General features: G+C 41.1%; 1 protein-coding gene across 2 annotated transcripts in view; it reads right to left on the bottom strand.

The window, feature by feature from the left end:
• Positions 1 to 567: 567 nt before the first annotated feature.
• The window catches only part of NDST2 (N-deacetylase and N-sulfotransferase 2), a 396,550-nt gene continuing 379,323 nt past the window's right edge, over positions 568 to 17,794 (bottom strand). For both annotated transcript variants that reach the window (XM_082267466.1, XM_082267467.1), the window contains 3 exons: positions 16,189 to 16,298; positions 3,212 to 3,314; positions 568 to 1,078 (listed from right to left, as the gene is read on the bottom strand). In XM_082267466.1, coding sequence (XP_082123592.1) covers positions 953 to 1,078; positions 3,212 to 3,314; positions 16,189 to 16,298 — 339 coding nt within the window. In that variant the 3' untranslated portion in view covers positions 568 to 952. The remainder of the gene's footprint in view (positions 1,079 to 3,211; positions 3,315 to 16,188; positions 16,299 to 17,794) is intronic.

The raw sequence follows: 17,794 nt of genomic DNA, 5'->3' as shown, positions 1-17,794 counted from the left end.
CAACCAATTGAGCAAATAAAAAAATCTTCCATTGTGGAGGTAACTATCAACCTTGTTTTCCCAGGACTTCCTGCTCAGAAGTCCATGACGTGAATACTGTAATCCAGAGAGTTTACACTAACAGAAATGCTTGCAAAACTAAAATATCAGTTCAAATAGAAATCCAACTGACAGTAATGTCATTTCCTGGAAAATTCACCTTTTGCTCCTGTTAGATGTGATGGACAAGAGTCATATCTTCTATTACACAGAGCAGCATTGTGAAAAATAAACCACTTTAGACCCCATGTGATCTCTCACAAACACACCAAAATTATTCTGGTTTACATTCAACAAGCTCTATGCAGAAGGAAAAAGCATGATTGTTAACTCAATTTTTCAAGAAATGTTCCTAAATCCCGCTATCCTCTCTGAGTGTAGAACACTGCATTGACTTTGTCAGCCTGTGAAAAATGGTGAGGAAATGATCCCGACTTTCATAAAGCACCTGAAAACAGATTACAGTGCCAAAAATGGTCTTAGTGCCACAGCTTGAGTCACCTTGGAAGAACCCACAGTGGATGTAGCTTCTCCTGGTTGTAAAGGCCAGAGGAGGGGTATCCATGAACAGGATAGCAAATCACATGCCCTGTAAAATCATGATTGGTCTTCCTCTGTGCTCCAAGTAGGCAGTTTTATTTCTGTGATTCTGGCGCCATGATGCGGTGTAACAAAAGGTTAACACTTTCCCACAAGAGGTGCATTTGTAGTCACTGAAGACCTCTTTATCCAGTCCCAGGAGGCCCAGTCATGATCACATGGTTATGTTCATCATTGCAGTACCAGATGTCCACATTCCACAGCAATGAGAACTTAAGTCTGTGTGCTCCCAAAAGTAACGGTGAACAGTCGTAGTGCTGAGAATCACCAGAGACAAGAAATGGTCACCCCCCCTCCCACCTGGAGGCCAAGTTCAACTCCTGCTGGAATTCTGGAGTTCCTCCCGCAGCCAGGTTGGCAGAGGTTGTCCCAATCGATTCAGCAGCTTAGACAGCTCAATGTTGTTTTCCCGGTAAAAGTCTACAAGGTAGCTCCGTGTCTGTGGAAAAACCAGCAGATTTCTTGTTAGGCCTCAATGTGCATTATACGAGATAGTAATATACAGGTTTATATGGCTCACAAAAATGAAAAATCTCTTTTCTGCATCACCAAGTGAACAAATAGGTTTACAAAATGAAACACAGACATGACATGTATATGGTGCTGACCTCTGATTACACAAGCCCTGTACACAATATCATTTTTTTTTCTGACCCAGCAGGCTGAATGGAGAAAAAGAAATGAAGCGCTCAGGAGGAGCCACTGTGCTAACAATCCAATGTTAGTACAGCAATCTCTCCACTGAGCTATTGTGTTTTAACAGGGGGATGCACCTAGCCCCCGCCAGAACACAACACTGATTGGCAGACCTTTTTCATCATGCCCCCTTCAACAGAAGCCAGACCAGCTACAGTACACACAGGCTGAACATGGGCCAGTTTCAATTGTCTGCCCAGGTGTATGAGGTTTTACTAATTTCCTTCTACCTAAACCTCCTCCTAGTTATCATCACTGGTCCCAAATAACAATAACCTGTAGCCAGACAGGAGATCGTTGCCCAAACCAGTTTTTAATGAAGCAGTTATCACCAGCAGCCATCAGTATTTAAGTAAATTTTGATCAGACAAATTTGAAAACATTGATAGTTGCTGCTTTGTCCCTCCCACAGGCTAATCGTGAACACTGGACTGAGATGAATGTACACTTTTAGCACTCACCAGCATGACACAGATCATGCCTGCGTGTTCCTCCCAGTGTTAATTTTGGCAGCAAATTTCAATTTCGTTTTAGTCTTAGTCTTAGGACTAAAATGGCATTTTAGTTTTAGTCCCATTTTAGTCTTCTGCAAGTGTTTTAGTTTTAGTCGTATTTAGTCGACTAAAACTCCAGTATATTTTAGTCGACTAAAACGCCCTAAATTTTAGTCGACTAAAACTCATTTTAGTCATCTATAATCAAATGGGTGTAGTTCAATTGTAATTTCTAATGCATTATTTAAGCATTTCTCTACAATTTCCAAACTCATTATATACTACTGCTGGTCCTGGAGTGAAAAATCTAATATGTTATTATTTATGCTTTGAGCATGCACCAGTGTTAATTTTTGGCAGCAAATTTCGATTTAGTTTTAGTTATAGTCTTTTGACTAAAATGCCATTTTAGTTTTAGTCGTATTTTAGTCTTAAGACTAAAATGCCATTTTAGTTTTAGTCGTATTTTAGTCATCTGAATTGTGTTAGTCGACGAAAACGTTTTAGTCGGTTTTAGTCGACGAAATTAACACTGGCTCCTCCCTCTATGGGAATCTTTACTGTGTTTATATCCCAGTAGGGCACACCTGACCTATAAAAAGGTACATATGGGAGGATTCATTGTGATCTACAGCTAATCTGCATACGGTATAATGTGACTATATGGCTATCCATGTACATGGATTTTTGCATACACCAATCAAAAAATGATTACCACTGACAGGTAAACTAAATCACATTATTTATTAGCTCATGACAATGGTTTCTGAAAGTGGGTGGGATATATTAAGCAGCAAGTGAACATTTTGTACCTGAAGTCAAAAGCTAAAAAAAAAAAAAAAAAATGGGTCAATGCAAGGATTTGAGCAACTTTGATAAAGGGCCAAATCGTAATGGCTAGATGACTGGGTCATAGCAACTCCAAAGCTGCAGCTCTTGTGTGATGTTCTTGGTCTGCAGTGGTCAGAACTTACCAAAAGTGGTCTATGGAAGAGAAACCAGCACCATGGGCAACCACGACGCACTAGTGCACATAGAGAGCAAAGGCTGGCCGGTGTAGTCTAATCCAATAGAAGAGCTACTGTAGCTCAAACTGCTGAAAAAAGTGTTGGCTGCAATAGAAAGGTGCCAGAAAACACTATGCATCACACAGTGTGTTGCATATGGGGCTGCTTATCTGCAGACTGGTAAGGGTGCCAATATTAAGTGTGTTTATTTCCGTTTGAAGGGCAGCCAATGTTTATTTCTAAAAACGTATCAATCAGAGTCTCTCTAACCTGCTACAACTGCAGGAAATTGGGAAACTGATAGGTTACTATGGGGGATATAGAGCCTGTTCTTCAGTCTGGCAGTATTGTATCAGTTGCTTGTAAAAAACATACCGAAGTTTCCATATCAGGGTATTTTCGGCCTTTGCTTTTTCCAAGGCATTTCGTTTTTCCATTTTCAGCCACTTGACACCAAAATCCTTTTGATTCTTCAAACCTATAAATATACATAAAAAATGGTAAGTGTTCAAAGTGTCTCAAAATATTCCGTCTAATAGTGGAGCTCTGGCTTGGGCTCACCAATCCTTCACATTGATCTGGCTGAAAATGTTGCATCTGATACGCTTGATACAATTAATAGAGCGTGGAGAACTGCAGACAAACCACTAAATGCACAATATCAATACACAGGTCTACTGTCTATCCTACCGAAATCTTTGTCAATCAATCATGTGATTTACACACGCTACATTGCATAGCCAGGCAAGTGACACACACGTCTTGGTTCAGCAAGGCAGTTTCAGTGTAACCTCTGTCCAGCCTGCCCTGTTGGGCAGTGTGTGACAGAGTTACAAATCTTAAAGTAATTGTAAAGTCAATTTTTTTCCCTATTAAAATAACATGTTCTACACCTCCTCTGTGCAGTTGGTTTCGCACAGGGCAGCCCAGATCCTCCTCTTCTCTGGTCTCTCATTGCTGCTCCTGGCACCTCCCTCCTGTTGAGTGCCCCCACAGCAAGCAGTTTGCTATGGGGGCACCCGAGCAGAGCTGCAGTTCCATGTATCCATTCAGACACAGAGCTGCAGTTTGGCCCCGCCCCCTCTCTCTCTACTAATTAGCTCATTCAGTTTGATAGACAGTAGCGGGAACCAATGGTGCTGCTGCTGTGTCTCAGCCAATCAGGAGCGAAAGTCCCAGATGGCTCAGACACTCGTGGACAGCGCTGGATAGAGAGGGGGCTCAGGTAAATTGTTAGGGGGGCTGCTGCACACAGAAGGCTTTTTATCTTTATCTCTATAAAAAAACTCCTGAATTTACAACCACTTTAAGAACAGGTGGAAAAAAAAATCCTCTAGCAGGTAAATTAAATGTATGTACTGATTACCTGGAGTTAAACCTACACAGCAACATCATTTTTTTAAGTCTGTCCTACATCAGACAATGTTACAACCTTTTACAGCTGGAACTATTAAGTGTCACTAAATTTTATTTATGATACTTCCAATAGGTTTCCTGAACTCTGCTCCCTTTAGGTATCATCGCACCAACACATTTCAGGGACACTGGTATACTGAATACATCCCTTTGCATCCAAAAATAAACATTGAATGTGAGGTGCGCCTGTAGCATGCATCAAAGATAAATAGATTCTCGACTTGCAGTCACTGTATGATGTCATCACACGCAGTATAAAAAACAGGGACACAGAGATTAGGAGTCTGCTAACCCTTGCCACAAATCACAATATAATGGAATCTCAGAACAGTTTCCTTTAGATTGAAAAGACATTGGAATATTTTCGGCAGACATTTACACTTCAGTTTTTAAATCAATGTGCACTACATGGAGGTAAAAGACTGTATAATAAAATTGTAATGTATGGCCTGACCACCAGAACAGCCTTTCTGAACCTTGGGTCCTCCACAGGGATGCTTGAGTTTCCTTGAGCAATAAAATTTAATTTTGCCTTACCTGTAAATTCTAGATCTTGGAGTACGGACAGGACACAGGTGTGATACTCACAGACCCTGGATTATAGGTTGGTACCTTCAGGTGATTGAACACTGGAAACGTTTTTAAGGACATGCCCCTTCTGCATCCCCTTATAACCTTATCCTACTCAGCAAGCATTGCAGAGTAACACAGGAACAGGGAGAGGGTGGCTTGTGTCCTTCTCTGCACTGCACTCCATGATATGGAATTTACAGGGAAGTTAAAATTCCTTTTCTCTTAACAAAAGTTCACCATACAGGACACAGGCTTGATAGTCGTAGACCCGGAGATGTCCCCAAACAATGAATAAGAAGGGTAGACAACAAGGCAAGCAGAACTGTGCCAACAGGCCCAACATTAAGAAGAGTCAACAGACTTAAGGCCCCTTTTACACACGTTGACGGATGAAAAACGGACATCAATGTATCTCTATGTAAAAACAGATGACAATGGATGATCATCAGTTAACATCCATTTTCATCAGCTTCCGTCAATGTCCGTTTTTTTGAACGGACGAATGCCCTATTTTTCAGGATGAAAAACGGATGACAAAGGATGACAAAGGATGACAAAGGATGACAAAGGATGAAAAATGGATGACAATGGATGACAAACAGATAACTGACGAAAAACGGACGAAAAACGGACGAAAAACGGACGAAAAACGGACGAAAAACGGACGAAAAACGGATACATTTTGACGTGACTGAACTGATGAACTGAACGGACAGCATGTGTGAAAGGGGCCTAACTGACTGCTGCTGCAAAAACCTTGTGGCCAAAAATTGCTTCCATAGGTGATTGGGACATCCACCTGGTAGAAGTTGGAACAAGTATGAGCCGAACGACAGGTGGTGTCCTTACAAAGCTGGGCAACAGAGGTTTGATTACAGAATGCCCATAAAACTCTTACCAATTTGCATGTATTGCTGTAAGATGTTCTTAAGTATACGTTCGCTTCTGTGCGTGTAATTTAATTTTTTTTCTTTAACTTTTTTATTTTCATTGTCCCTTTAATTTTTTTTTTTAATCACAAGGAATGCAAAGCAATAGTTTCGTGTGCGGTATTTTTTGGAGGGATGCATTCAAGACGGAAACTTTGGTTGTTTTGAATACTTACATTTTTTAAAAAAAATCTGGTTCCTTTAAGGCTCCAGTCATGGGGGGGGGGGGGGGGGTGTTCGCTGCTTGACAATAGCAAACAACTGTAGACTCAGAGTGGGGTAGGGTTACAAGGGAAATGCCAAGGGGACAAATTGTGCCTCTCAGATCAACAACCACTGTCACCTATGATCTTTTTAACTACCTGTAAGGGGCATTTTACCCCCCCCCCCCCCGAGCTGTGTGACCACCAGTGTACAAGGGGCACTAACCATAAATGATTTATTCAATCTGAGGAGGGGGAATTTTTGATTTACCACAAACTTTGAGGGAGCAGTACAATTGTCACTGTATGTCTTTGTTTTCTGGCCGTTATTATGTTTTAACCCCTAATGACCTGGCCATTTTTTTAAATTGGCACTGCGTGGCTTTAACTGGTATTTGCACAGTCATGCAATGCTGTACCCAAACTAAATGTATGTCCTTTTTTTCCACACAAATAGAGTTTTCTTTTGGTGGTATTTGATCACCTCTGCTTTATTTTTATTTTTTGCGATATAAATGAAAAAAGTCCTAATATTGACAAAAACATTTTCTACCTTTTTCTTATAAAAAATATCCAATAAACTACATTTTTGTCATACATTTAGGCTGAAATGTATTTAGCTACATGTCTTTGATAAAAAATAATCTCAATAAGCATATATTTATTGGTTTGCGCAAAAGTTATAGTGCCTACAAACTATGGGGTATATACTGGAATTTACACAGTTTTACTTTCTGACTGCCTATCTCATTTCTTGAAGTGCATAAATGTCAGGGCAGTACAACCCCCCCCTCCCCAAATTACCCCTTTTTGGAAAGAAGAAACCCCAAGGAATTTCCTGAGAGGCATGTTGAGGCCATTGAATATTTAATTTTTTTTTTGTCAAAGGTGCTTGAAAAATGACAAAAAAACAAAGTTGTCATTGAAATTATATATTGCTCATGCATGCCATGGGCATATGTGGAATGACACCCCAAAATGCAGTCTGCCGCCTCTCCCGAGTGTGGAGATACCACATGTGTGAGACTTTTTGGCAGTCTAGCCACGTACAGGACCCCAAAAACCAATCACCGCCTTCAGGCTTTCTAAGGGTGTAAAGTGTTGATTTCATTCCTCACTATCAGCTTCAGGGCTATTAAATGCCAAGACAGCAAACCCCCCCCCCCCCCCAAATGACCCCTTTTCAGAAAGTAGACACCCTAAGCAATTTGCTGAGAGGCATTTTTAATATTTTGCAGATCTCGCTTTTTGTCAACGTTTTGAAAATTAAAAAAGGAAAAAAAATAAATACATTTTCCTTTGCTTTTGGCAATTTCCAAAAACAAATTAGAGCTGCAAAATACTCACCATGCCTCTCAAAAATACCTTGGGGGGGGGGGGTCTACTTTTGGAAAAGGTGTAATTTTTTGGGGGGGGGGGGTTGTGCTCTCTTGGCATTTCATGGCCTCCAAAACTGTGATGGGTAGTGAGGAGTGAAATTAGCAATTCACGCCCTTAGAAAACCTGAAGGCAGTGATTGGTTTTCAGGGTCCCGTACACAGCTAGGCTCCCAAAAAAGTCTCACACATGGTATCCCCTTACTCAGGAGAAACTGCAGAATGTATTTTTGGGTGTCATTCCACATATACCCACGGCAAGTGTGAGCAATAAATCATTTAGAGACAACTTTATGTAAAAAAAACAAATTGTAATTTCCCCGAAACTTGTGGCAAAAAAGAAAATATTCCATGGACTCAACAAGCCTCTCAGCAAACAGCTTGGGATGCCTACTTTTCAAAAAGGGGTCATTTGGGGGGTGTTTGAACTGTCTTGGCATTTTATGCCCAATATTAGAAGCTTATGCCACACATCACTCACTCTTCTAACCACTTGAAGACCAAGCCTTTTCTGACACTTTTTGCTTACATGAAAAAAAATATTTTTTCTTTACTAGAAAATTACTTTGAACCCCCAAACATTATATATATTTTTTTAAAGCAGAAGCCCTACAGAACAAAATGGTGGGTGTGGCAATTTTGTTGTCACACAGTATTTGTGCAAAGATTTTCCAAATGCAATTTTTTGAGAAAAAAAAGACACCTTTTTTTCAAATTGAATGCACAAACACTATTATATTGCCCAATTGTTTGGTAAAATCTAAAAGATGATCTTATGCCAAGTACATAGATGTCAAACATGACAGGCTTTAAAATTGCGCGCGCCAGTGCAGCGGCAACAAACTATGTACATTTTTAAAAGCCTTTACAGGTTACCACTTTAGATTTACAGAGGTATACCTCACATGTATGCTGCAATTGTTGTTTACATATGACACCAACATATACCTTCACAGGCAAACATGGGGGGACAGGGGGGCTTGAATTTTTTTATTTTGCTTTTTATTTCATTTTGACACCTTCCCTTTTTTTTTTTTTTTTTTTTAGCATAGGGAATTTAAATATCCTTTATGATAGCATAAGAAATGACAGGTATTCTCTTTTTTTTTTTTTTTAAATGGGGTCTATTAGACTTTAGATCTCTCCTCTACCCTTAAGGCCTTTGACCACACCAAGACTGGTGTGATAACATGCTTTCCAAATGGCGCTGTTTATATCGGCGAAACCGAAACCATGAAATGCTTGTAGCTTCTGGTATCTTAGCCATTTTGGTCTCCAATCTGCACTATGGTCAGCTGACGGAGCTACCGGCTGCAGTCTCAGGTTACCTGGTTGGACAGGAGAGCCCGAGAAAACCGTGGAAGGAAGGGGGGGCGCGGGGGAGTCCCCAGAGCGAACGCTATTGCTGTCAGAATAAATAAATCAGTGCTGCCGCTGATGGGCGTACCTGCAAAGCAAGCAATGGTTAACAATAAAACAATATAATAGTATACAGTGCAGTAAAACCATAGAATGGTGGTATCTGCCAAGAAAACTATGGTTAACAATGAAAAACACAGGAACAATAAGGGAGGGCACATAGTAGGGATCCTCTTCCATTGGGTGAAATAGGAGAGGGAGAGGCATAAACCAGTGATACCTGCACCCGGTAAAAATGAATCCTTACCAGACCACAGTAAGGAAAAACACTTCAAATGGGACAATAACTGTTGATTGAAGATCCAAGGAGATCGAACGATCAGACCAATTTGCGGTCTATGTTAGGACAGCAAATGCGTATTGGGTTTAAATATCCGTTCATGGACAAAAAAAAAAAAAAAAGCTTTTTCACCCATTGGAAGAGGATCCCTACTATGTGCCCTCCCCCATCTGCATCTAATTGAGGTCCATATTATGCACTTCTCTTCTTGCTTCTGGTAAGAAGTACCTATTCCTACCTTTTCTATATCACACTGAGGTGTTCCATACCCTTTTTTTTATTTCACTTTGGAGTTGCTGGGTCACTTCTCTAGTGTATCATTTATTACAATTTTTTGTGTGGTGTTATGCTATGGCGTCCCCTTTTTCGTCTTTTCCAATTTGAGGGATTTTTGACGCCAAAACACTTCGCTCACATCTGAACTGGATTCTACATTTCTTGAAATAATTAGGAGGATTGAGTTACATGTCATTTATTTACTCATCTCTGGTAAGCAGTTTCCCTATCCAATGTGGATTTCCTTGTGTCACGGTGTTGATCACTTTTGCACCTAAGAATTTATGGATCATTTTGTGGATTATATCAATATAATTTTTGATCCGAATTAACTTGTTTAGCGCGACTTATTGTTTTATATAATACTCTGGGGTGTTGTCACACTTGAAGTTGCAGCTTTTTTTTCTTTGTTTCATTAGCGCGGTTATCTTATTTGTTTTACAGAAACAAACCATTACATTATAGCAAACAATACAGAAAAATGGTGGTATCTGCAAAGAAAACTATGGTTAACAATGAAAAACAGTAACAATAAAACATTACAGTATAACAGTATATTATAAAGTACAGTAAAAGTAGAAAGAGTAGAAAAGTAGAGTAAGAGCAGAAAATTAACTCAATAAAAACTATTTTTGACTTTATTTTTAATTTTTTTTTTTTTTGTAACTGCAAAAAAACTGTTCCAGGCTAGGGTCTCAAAATGCGAAAGCCATCTAACATCTTTCGAGACCCTGTGTGAACGTGTGCCCTAGACTGTGCTTTGCTGTAATCCATACTAATACTCTATTAGTGTGTGGTAGCGACGGAAACAGTCCCAGAGGCAGAGACCAGGTTGGCCAGGACAGGAGGGACAAAAAAACAGTGGGTTGGAGCGTGTACAAGGCTGCAAACTTCTGTTTGAAGTGATTTACGAAAGGCCGAACTTTGTGGAAGTGATTTACGAAGGGCCGAACTTTGTGGAGCCGGTCATATCCAGGGTCACCCCAAGAGAGACAGAGTTTATATTCAATGAAGTGCATGAACCGCAAGATTTGCTTGTATCTAGTCCTGGCCATGGCAGCAGAGAACACGGGCATATGATGAATTGGGTCAGTGGACCAATATGACCGCAAAGAGTGCTTTTTAGTAATGCCCATGAGAAGGGATAAGCCCAGAAAGGTTTTAAATTCGGAAACAGTGATACATTTCCATGCAAATCATCCGGCAAGGGTCAAATTTGGATTTGGAGCAATGAAATGATCGGCGTACAAATTGCTTTGGTCCACAATAGATTTGTACAGATCTTCCATGAAAAACAGCTCATAAAAAAACCAAGAGGAGTAAATTTGGCTGTTGCCATCCAAATTCCGGGTTGGGCAGTGAATGGAGGGGAGGGAAGAGTATGGGCGCTGCAGTGGTGGGCTACCAATCAGGATTTGCAAGCGCATCAGGAAGGACACTATGGGCCTGTCTTCGAATTATTGGTGGCTATGGGACACTACTTGTGTTAGCCACCGAATCAGCTTAAACTGAACTTATGGGACTCGCCACGTCACCAAGTGTTACTGCAGTGCTGGTTTGACTATGACCAGGATGTACTAGACCGCTGGTGCTTGCCAGTTCACCAGCACTAGTACCGACACTCTGCTGCATAGGAGAACCCTGCAGTTGTTGCACCTCAGTAACAGAAGAACGGGGTCAGGTACACCTGACCTTAGCAGGGACCAAAATGCAGGTTTCGGGGCTGATCCTGCTAACGCTGAGTTTTGGGAACGCTAGCATAGTTCTGATCAGATCATAGATATTGATCCAGACACTATACTAGTAATGGTGTGTGTGTGTGTGTCAGTAAATTGTCAGTAAATTATCAGTAAATTATCTGTATACTATATATTGTGTACACTGTGACAAGGAGTAAAAGGGTTAAATGGGGGTGATCAGGGGGTTAAATGTGTGCCTATGTGTACTGGTGCCAGTGTAGTGCTTGTGTACTCACAGAAGATGTTCTCTCTTCTCACGCTGGAACCGAAAAGAGCTCCAGGAGAGGAGATTGCATCATTTCCTGTGCCTGCATATACATTGCACAGGACGTTCTGCAATTGGTCAGAACCGATCACCAGGTCCAGGGAAAAAAATTAGCCTGGACCTGATGACTAATCGGTTCTGAATCAGAATATCGCAGGGATGGCAGGCGTGCGCCAACTAGCCCCGCACACAACCGACGTACAGTTACGTCAGTTCGCGCAGCCGAGCCACCTTGCCGCATTAAATCTGCGGCGGGCGGTCGGCAACAGGTTAAATATATTTACTAAAAAAATATTGTCCTATAGAGAAGTCCTGGGTGTCAAATATGCCAAGTACTAAACATATTTTTCAAAATGGTCGCTCTTTTTTTGTTTATAGTGCAAAAAATAAATCGCACAGGTGATCAAATACCACCAAAAGAAAGCTCTATTTGTGGGGAAAAAAGGACGTTAATTTTATTTGGGTACAGCGTTGCACGACCGCGCAATTGTCCGTTAAAGTATCGCAAAATAGGGCCAGGTCAATAAGGGGGCAAATCCTTCCGGTCTTAAAGTGGTTAAGGGGCTGCATCAGAGAGTAACCATTTTAACGTTACAAAATGACCAGAGAAAGAAGATATTTGAAGGTCCTCATATACTTTATTCTATCTGGCTAAACATTATTGCACAAAGCTTCCAGGGGTAAGCAAGGATTTTGGATTGATCAGATATCTGTGTGAGGGTATAGGCACTGATAACTAAAGTAATCCTTTAGGCTCCATTCACACCTGGGCGTTTTTGTTTCAGGCGTTTTTTTCAGGCGTTTTTTCAGGCGTTTTTTTAGGCGTTTTTTGTGCAGGTGTTTTTAGATTGAATAGAGAACAATGGAAAACGCCTGTAATCTGCTCAAAAAGAAGCTCATGTACTTTGAGCGTTGGGAGTTTTGCTTCAGGCGTTAAAACGCTCAGATGTGAACAGAGGCCATTTAAATGAATGGGATTTTACTTGTTGGGCGTTTTGGAAATGTTTTTTTTGAGCGTTTTTGGAGCTGAAAACGCCCAGGTGTGAATGGAGCCTTACTGGTGTGGACAATGCTTCTTTATTAAAGCTGCCAGCGAGTGGAGGAAGAATGAAATAACTTAATGCAGCTTTCTATGCTGAAAACATTGAAAGATATTAAACTCAAAACCAAGAAAAACTATATATTGCAGCTTACCAGTTCTTAAATATGGTGGCTTTTTTTCCCCTCTTTATTTTCACCTGGTGATTCTGGCCAGTAACTAGTTCCTATCTCATCTCCTTTGTGCCAGCTGTACGCATATATGAAGCCTCTAGGTGGGTGGGCCTTAACGCAACAAGGAGCATATTTGTATACCTAAAGAAACAGAGCTGTGGCGAAAGCGCAAGCCCTGTGCTCTCCTGGCACAGTTACTGGCGGATCACAGAAAGAGCCCAATCTCTACTTGTGATCGGTAGCTTTCGGATCACGTGAAAATCGTGTCAGTCACATGACCAGAAGCTCTGCCCTCTGGCATCTAAAACCCCTTAAAGGGCGGGGAGGCGCCAAGGGGTTAAGGCGTCTCCTCTTTGGATGGAGATGGAACACACACACCTTGATGGCATCATTATCAGTCTGGGAAGAGGATAGTGTTAGGTGCACTAACTACACTTCATGAACAAATTAACCACTTCAGCCTCGGAAGGTTTACCCCCCTTCATGGCCAGGCCATTTTTTTCAATACGGCACTGCGGTCCTGCGACACTGTACCTAAATAAAATTGATGTCCTTTTTTCCCACAAATTGAGCTATCTTTTCATGGTATTTGATCACCTCCAGTTTTTATTTTTTGTGCAAAAAAAAGAAACAATTGTGAAAAAAACACAATATTTTTTACTTTCTGCTATAAAATAACCAATAAAAAAAAAAATCAAACTTCTTAATAAAATTAGGCCAATATGTGTTCTGCCACGTTTTTGGTAAAAAAAATAAAAATCCCAATAAGCGTTTGTAGACACTATAACTTTTGTGCAAACCAGTCAAACTATGGTGGCGAACGGCGACTTATAGCGGGACGGCGACATTGCGACGGACAAATGTTATGCTAAGTGACACTTTTTGGGGGCCAGTGATACCAATACAGTAATCAGTGCTTAAAAAAAAAAAATGCACTGTCATATTACTAATGACACAGGCAGGGAAGGGGTTAACAAAAGGGGCGATCAAAGGGTTAAATGTGTTCCCTGGGAGTGTTTGCTAACGGTGTTTGGGGGATGCTTTGACTGGGGGAAGACAGGGATCTGTGTTCCTGCTTAGAAACCACCGTTCTGCCTCTCTCGGAAATGATCAGATGCCGGCGAACATCAGGTCCACTGGACCCGCTAATTGGCTCCCGCTATGTCCAATCCCAGCGGGAGCGGGTTGCTGGCGGCTCGCATGCGCGCCCCAGACCCCAAGAAAAAAAAAAGAAGTAAAAAAGGTACGTGATTTTACGGTGAAGGGCAGCCCTGCTGCAGTATATGTGTGGGGCGGTCGGGAAGTGGTTAAAGCTGTACAGACAATAGAGCTATGGATGGGGAAGGGGCTTATCAAAGACCCCTGTATAAATCTGAAAGATCTGTAACCATAAAGGGCAAATTCGGTCACACTCCCACCAGATGTGCAGGAAGGTTCCTCTCCTCTTGTGACAGGGCCAGCATCTGTCAGTGGCTGTTGGAAATATCTGGTTGATGGTGACTGGATCATAGTACCACCTGGATAGGAGTTTATAGTTTTTCCCTGGAGTTTATTCCGAGATAGATATTTATGGGTAAAAAGAAATGTAGTATGCTAATCTCTGGCAGGAACCTCAGTCCCTAGGTCTCTAAACCATAATTTGGGTCTGGGTGTGAGCCAATATTGATTGGTAGATGGCTGATATAGTCCCTGTCAGTGATAAAAGGTCGGTCTCAACCTTTTAACTGCCAGTTTTGCTGGACGGGTCCGTTAAAAGAAAATTAAAAAAATAACAGACTAAGGCCTCTTTCACACAGAGCGGACCGTATTGCGTTCCGCTCCGGCACTTTTTTTTTTTACGGACACGGATGATGTGTTTGCGGATGATATACGGATATAATGTATGTCTATGGGATTGCGGATGTCAGCCGATGACATCCAATTTTGCGTCCTTTCCGTTTTTTAAACGGAAGAAAAATAGGGTTCTGTTCCATTCCAAAAAACGGAACAGAACTGAAAGGACGCAAATCGGATGTCAGCGGATGGTCATCCGCTGACATCCGCAATCCCATTGACATGCATTATGTCCGTATATCACACGCAAACGGATGGGGTGATATACGGACATACGGAACGCCCATGTGAAGAGGCCTAAGGCCAGTTCACTGACCAGTTTACTACTGACTGCCAGTTTACTGACCAGTTCACCAGGTGAAAATAAAGAACAAATAGAAAACAAATGCAGACATAACATCTACGAATTGCTGCAATATAATACATTTCTTATTTTTGGGTTTAATACTGCTATTGCTGGCCTTTACTTCTAAAAATGCTTAAAAGTCTTGGCTATTACTCTGATCTAAAGGTTGTAGTTTCTGATTTTCTGACACCCAACAAAAGTATACAAAATAGCTGCATGCTTGTTGTATAGGTTGTGAACTCCTAGTTAAAAGATCAGCACGACTGTCAGGCAAATAGCATTTTCAGAGGGAGATTAGTAATGGCACACTCTATATTTCTCTCGGCATATATTTCCTTTAACAGGTAAAAAAAGAGACAAAGAAACCTTCAGGATTGAAGGTATTCTACCTAGAACTGTATCAGGGGATGCTATTCTCTATTCCAGGGATTGGTAGAGGAATCTTGGGAAACCATCTCGAGCCGTGAAGGGTTAACCAAGCAAAGCCCTCACTTTCAATTTACTTTGGGTAGAAGTACCAGCAGAACAAAAGTGTCATTGTGAAGAAGTCAGTCAGAGGGAATGAATGAAAGGGCTGCATTATGAGGAAAGAGCGGGCTAACTAATTTGTTTACATTAGAAAATAGGCACCTATGAGAGGATATAATTATGATGTACAAATATATGGAACGCTGGGATGCAGAATTCTCAAGGAGACTTTTCATTCTGAATCCCCCTGCAAGGAAAAGTACTGGATTATGCCAACCCAAAGAGCCCTTTTCATTGAATATATATTGGGGAAATGTTTTCTTTTCTCCTTATAGGCTTTCGTTGCAAAAACAGGACAATGTTCTATCTCGCTTTTTAAAAAAGCCCTAAAGCCATATCATTCAATTGGAAAAACTGACTATGCACCTAGGATTGGCTTTCAATATTTCTTGCTGATGTGCAGAATGTACCAATACACACTAGCGGACACCCATTTTTTTTTTTTTTGGTGCTTTCTGTAAACTTTTCAAGATTAGTTAATTGAGGAACACAATAGACTATTATGTACATGCTCCACCCCTAAGAGAAGAAAAAAAAATCAAGACACGCCCCCTCATCTGTGAGATATACCCTCTGTTAGTGGTACCAAGACAGAATAGTAACAAACAGAAAATACTGACAATGGAAACTGAAGAACGGTTTCCCTTAACTAATCAAGAAAATTATTTTACAGAGATCTGCATATTTCTTCAAATTTTCACTAGGAGAGACAGGCATATATTTAAAACAGACAAGGATATTGTTTCCGATTCAGTCCGTCGAGGAAATACCCATTGCATTGCAGTATTTTCCAGAGAGTTGGAATTAAAACATGTCATTCTGTTCAGAGAACGATGTAGGAAACTTCTCCTACTGGTGTCTCCCTGACTGATTGGGTGTGGAGAAAGGTGATCCAGCGCAGAAAGAAATACATGGAATATAATTAAATTAATACGGGTCCATACTTTGATGACTTACTTTAATCCCTGTGTGTAATTAAAATGTGGTGTCACTCCCAAGAACTTCTGGACATTATCCATGGCTGTGGCTGGGTTGTTCCTAAGCTCTTGACCATCAACTATTTGAAGCTGGGGAGAAAAAAAAATACAAAACTGATGCTGAATTTCATGTTAGAGAAATGGACTTTACGATAAGTACAAAAATCCAATTTTAGCTGAGTTAATCGACGGACACACTCCATATATCACAACTATTGGGTTATATTGCCTCCTCCAGGAGTAGGACTAGGCAGAACAAAAAACACCTGGCTATGCCCATGGGCCATCCTCAGCTTGGTATATAACCCCCCTTCTCTGCTCTAGGTAATCAGTTTAGGAGCAAGCAGTATTAGAAGTATCAGAACTCCATAGAGGGGTGGGTGTTGTGCCCGTCAAACTCAGAGAAATGGATTTTACGGTAAGTACAACAATCCCATTTTCGCTTTCGTTCATCGACACAGCTCTCCATAAATCATAACTACTGGGATGTCCAAAAGCAGTGCCAAAAGGAAAATAAGAGGTGGGGAAAATAACCCAAGGCTAAACATATGAGCCCTTAACCAGGACACAGGAGCCCCCTTAGAAAAAAACTGGGATTTTTGACTTCCCGTAAAATCTTTTTCTCTGAAGTTCATTGACAGACGAAGCTCTATACTCTTCTTTACCACTGGGTTATGTTGCCCCCTACAGGAGTAGGACACTAGGCAGGGAAAATCTTTACCACGCCTATGGGACAATCCCTGAGAGTATACACTCTCTGCTATAGGCATTCAGTTTTGTTGCAAGCCTTGTCAGAAGAAAATAACCCCAACCCAACTCGTATAGAGGGGTGGGTGCTGCCTCTGTCAATGAACTTCAGAGAAAAGGATTTCACGGTAAGTCAAAAATTCAGTTTTCTCTATCGTTCATTGACAGACGCAGCTCCATATTCTTCTTTACCATTGGGATGTCTCAAAGCAGTATTACCATGAGGGGTGAGAAAATAATGCAGAAAGGAATGCGATTCCCAAAGGCTAAAACTTGCCAACCAGGTAACATGGAGCTCAACCAGGAACAACTGGAGCTCACCTAGAAAAAGGAGCCTGCAAAACCTTGCAAGCAAAAGGCAGCATCCGAGGATGCCAACACTTTTACTTTGTAGAATTTTAGGTGAACATGTGCACAGACGACCAAGTTGCCGCCTTGCAAACTTATATTACTGACGCCTGATGGCGAAAAGCCCAAAAAGCACCTAGTAGAATGCGCATTCACAGGGAAAGGTGAAACCTGACCCTTAAGTGAATAGGCCTGTATCACCATCTGCCTGATCCATCTGGATATGGTCGCAGCCAATCCCTTCCGAGGTCCTTCCGTGAGGACAAAAAAAAAAAAAAAAAAAAAAAAAAAAAAGAAGAGAGTCTCATTTCCTGAAAGACTCAGTAACCGCCAGGTAAACCCTAATTGCCCATACCACATCCAAGGAATGCAAAGCAATTTCTTTAGGATGCTTAGGACAAAGTGAAGGCGGCACAATGTCTTCATTCAAATGGAAATCAGAAAGCACCTTTTAGAAAAGAAACGACTGATAAGGTCTAAGTACCAGCGCC

This window comes from Pelophylax lessonae (genome assembly GCF_965119305.1).
Source record: "Pelophylax lessonae genome assembly, chromosome: 9".
NCBI classification, from domain to species: domain Eukaryota; kingdom Metazoa; phylum Chordata; class Amphibia; order Anura; family Ranidae; genus Pelophylax; species Pelophylax lessonae.
The sequence above is the reverse complement of the archived record's forward strand: the minus strand, read 5'-3'. Positions and strand labels throughout refer to the sequence as shown.